General features: G+C 35.0%; 1 protein-coding gene across 1 annotated transcript; it reads left to right on the top strand.

Moving 5' to 3' along the window:
- The first annotated feature begins 1,710 nt into the window (after window positions 1-1,710).
- Window positions 1,711-2,631, top strand: LOC122801292 (vomeronasal type-2 receptor 26-like). Its single transcript, XM_044070839.1, has one exon. It carries the CDS (start codon window positions 1,711-1,713, stop codon window positions 2,629-2,631), a length of 921 nt encoding a protein of 306 aa, XP_043926774.1.
- The last annotated feature ends 932 nt before the right edge of the window (window positions 2,632-3,563 follow it).

The following is a 3,563-nucleotide window of genomic DNA, read 5'->3' as shown; positions in this document are numbered from 1 at the left end:
TTTTGAACTTCCCATGATAACTTGGTTCTGGTAGGGACCACTAGCTCCATATATTTTTTCTAAATTGGTGTAGAATTTTGTAGTGAAACTTCCTGTTGTATTAAGGTCAGGGGACAAAGTCATAAGTGAATTTTGCAATTTTATCACAGAGTATGTTGAGGTTGGCATGTTTGCATTGTTAAATTCAGCAGGATTTGATGTAGGAGTTTTGGGGAATTTAAAGGAGAAAGTCACATGGTAATGGTCAAACTTCAATGGAGAATGATATACCAGAGAAGTAGTGCAAGAAGCAGCAATTTGTTTGTCATAAAAGGTAAAAAATGCTGAGTCCCTTTGCAGATTTATGGAGTTTCTGTTTATTAAATCCAGGAATTTTTGATAATATCATACACTGAAGGTATAACTGTCCAAATGAGAGAAATTTTGGTAAGAAAGCAATCAGAACATTGAGAAATTTTGATTGGTCATCTAGGAACAAAGAAGGTGTCCTTTACAGACCTATTACCTGATATTTAATCTTATACAGAGGAATTATTTTGTTAAATGTATTCAGCTTGTGAGTCCCTAGGGATCTATCTGGAGATAATGTTTTTCTTTTTAATAAGAAAAAAAATGAATGGAATTAACAGTTCAACTCTAACAGGAGCAAATCATCACTAACACTGGATGCTACACAAGAATAGTTTTGTTGGAGATATGGTAGGATTAATATATCAAGGCATGCCTTCTAAACCAAATAGTAACACCCAATTAAATGGTACAAATTTGAAGTACAATTACATGGCTTCACAGTAATGTATTCCTTATCTACATCTACACTCGTACAATGCCCCAACACATTTATCTTTGAAGTGCACAAAACTTTATACTGCTTAGCTTACATAATGATATCACTAAAATGTTTTAACAACAAACAAAAACAAACAACAGAGGGTCTTATTCACTGCTGGATCAGAATGCACGGGGGTCATCCAAACATACAGGAGAACTGGTGATTAATGTTTCCTGATGTACTCTTAATGACCAAGTAACTATTAAGTAACAAAAAAAATATATAAGCCTTTAGAATATTTAAGAATTTCCTTTTCAAGTGGTTTACTTGTGGGAGAAGGATAAAGGACACATGCAGTCCAAAATACTACACAATTATTTTGGAAGGGCTATAAAAGGAATATTTGTGGCCTTTTATATATTTTCTGATTCACTGCTGGAAAAATCCAGTACATTTTTCATGTACTTCATTTGGCTATTTGGTATCAACTCAATTATTTTGTCTATGAGCAAACTATTATATGAGAAAATCATTTTCAACTCATTGCTCCCCTCCCACTGCAAAATGGCCAGTAAAATATAAAAAGATTTAAAACTGAATCTAAATCATGTGCATCCCATTGACTCATCTTTACTTAACTGTATCATTATTAAAAAATAAACTGGCCATAAATATAGCTCTCAAATGTACCTTATTTAAAAGTACAGTTCCTTCTACTTCATAATAATTTCCATACTGCAAAAAATTGCTATTAACTCTTCCAAATGTCTGCAGCTTATTCCATAGTATAAGAGGTAATCATATTAGAGCAAATGAAGGTTCAGAGTGAAGATCAGCATTGTATTCTTTTCTGAAATTTTAGTTTCCTTTCTGGTTTGTAAGTTAATATGATATGCTTTCAGTAGCACTCACTAATATTTATTCTATTTTCCTTTTTTATGTTAACAGATCTTGCTGTTTGCATAAAGTGCCCTGAAGATCAATGGTCCAGCTATAAACATGAAAGGTGTTTTCCTCGATTTACAGAATTTCTTTCTAATGATGACTCCCTGGGTGCCATATTCACTGCAATATCTACTTGTTGTTGCTTAGTTACTATCTCTGTGCTGTGCTTATTCGTCAGATATCATGATACTCCAATCGTGAAGGCCAACAATCGTGAACTCAGTTACCTTCTTCTGCTCTCCCTCATGTTATGCTTTCTCAGTTCCTTGATATTCATTGGCAGGCCTACTGCAGTAACCTGTATGCTCCGACAAGTTGTCTTTAGCACTGTGTTTTGCTTCTGCATTGCATGTGTGCTTGCAAAATCTATTACGGTGGTGATTGCTTTCAATGCCACTAAACCAGAAAGCAAACTAAGGAAATGGATGGGGCCCAGAACTGCAGCTTATGTACTCCTTCTTAGTCTTGTTATCCAGGTTCTTATAGATGCAATCTGGTTGGCTACTGCACCACCATTTGTAGAAAAGAATATGAAATCTACCAAGGATAAGATTGTAATTGAATGCAATGAAGGTTCAGGGATCATGTTTTATTGCATGCTTGGTTACCTTGGAGTTTTAGGAAATATATGTTTTATAGTTGCTTTCTTAGCAAGAAAGCTGCCTGATAGTTTTAATGAAGCCAAATATATTACATTCAGCATGCTTTCATTCATTTCTGTATGGGTTTCGTTTGTACCAGCATATCTCAGTGCAAAGGGAATCTATTCAGTTGCTGTGGAGATATTTGCCATTTTGTCATCCAGTGCAGGATTGCTTTGTTGTATATTTCTTCCAAAGTGCTACATTATTCTCTTGAAACCAGATATGAATACACGGGCATATCTAATGCAAAGAGGCAATATACCTTCATAAAACTAAGTGAATTAATAAATCTAAATTGCATGTCATAGTATCAGCAGAGATTTACTTTTCTTCACTATTGTTTTTTTATATTTTAAATATTTAAAACAGCTTAAATTAAATCAGATATTCTGGCATTGTTCTTCATTACTGCTTACAGTTTTTGAAAACAAAATTCCATTTGTGCTTTGAGAAATGTTCTATGTTAAAGCTGAGAATTTATTTATTGATTGATTGATTGATTGATTGATTGATTGATTGATTGATTGATTCTTTCATTTTTGGTCCACTCAGACCTGTGGGCTTAGCTCAACTGTGCTTCCATTTAGGTGGGATTTTTTTTTATGTCCTATTCACTCCCTTTTCCTGCTACTCACAGTCGTTAATTACATCTAAGGCCATCTCTCCTCTTTGGACCATTCCTCCCCTTAGCAAGCATACTAACTAGTATCCTCCTACCTAGGACAGGTAATGCCGTCCCTTCCTTGCCACTCCATCAGTCGCCTGAGCCACTACTTGAATCAGGAACGGCTGGGCCAAAGTCAGGGCTTTATCCCTGTACATCACTGTACTGACTCTATTATTTATTTATTCACAGCTATTAATGCTGGACTAAGTAGCCATTTCAGTCATGATGTTTTTTTTTTGTTACAGTAGAAATAGGATACAACAAACACGACTGTGTATGGTAGACTAGAGAAGAAAAATTAAACTATACGGAAGAGTGATGAAGCACCTATGAAAAATAAACTGTGATGGAGTGCTGTCCTCTCCAAGGCAGGTTACATAATGTATGCTTGTGGGTGGTGGCTGGAAGATACTGACCACTAGTGGTCAACATGTCCAAACAGCCTTTAGTGACCTGAAAACTGCACTTTTAAATCTTTTTTAGCAGTAAGGATACATTATTAATAACATTTTGTAGTAAACCATACTGTTGCATA

The sequence above is a fragment of the Protopterus annectens genome, chromosome 4.part1 (assembly GCF_019279795.1).
Source record: "Protopterus annectens isolate FY-2018-M chromosome 4.part1, PAN1.0, whole genome shotgun sequence".
Classification (NCBI taxonomy): Eukaryota; Metazoa; Chordata; order Ceratodontiformes; family Protopteridae; genus Protopterus; species Protopterus annectens.
The sequence above is the reverse complement of the archived record's forward strand: the minus strand, read 5'-3'. Positions and strand labels throughout refer to the sequence as shown.

Coding starts and splice junctions, on each gene's coding strand:
- LOC122801292 (XM_044070839.1), top strand. CDS start 1,711: ATGTTAACAGATCTTGCTGTTTGCATAAAGTGCCCTGAAGATCAATGG.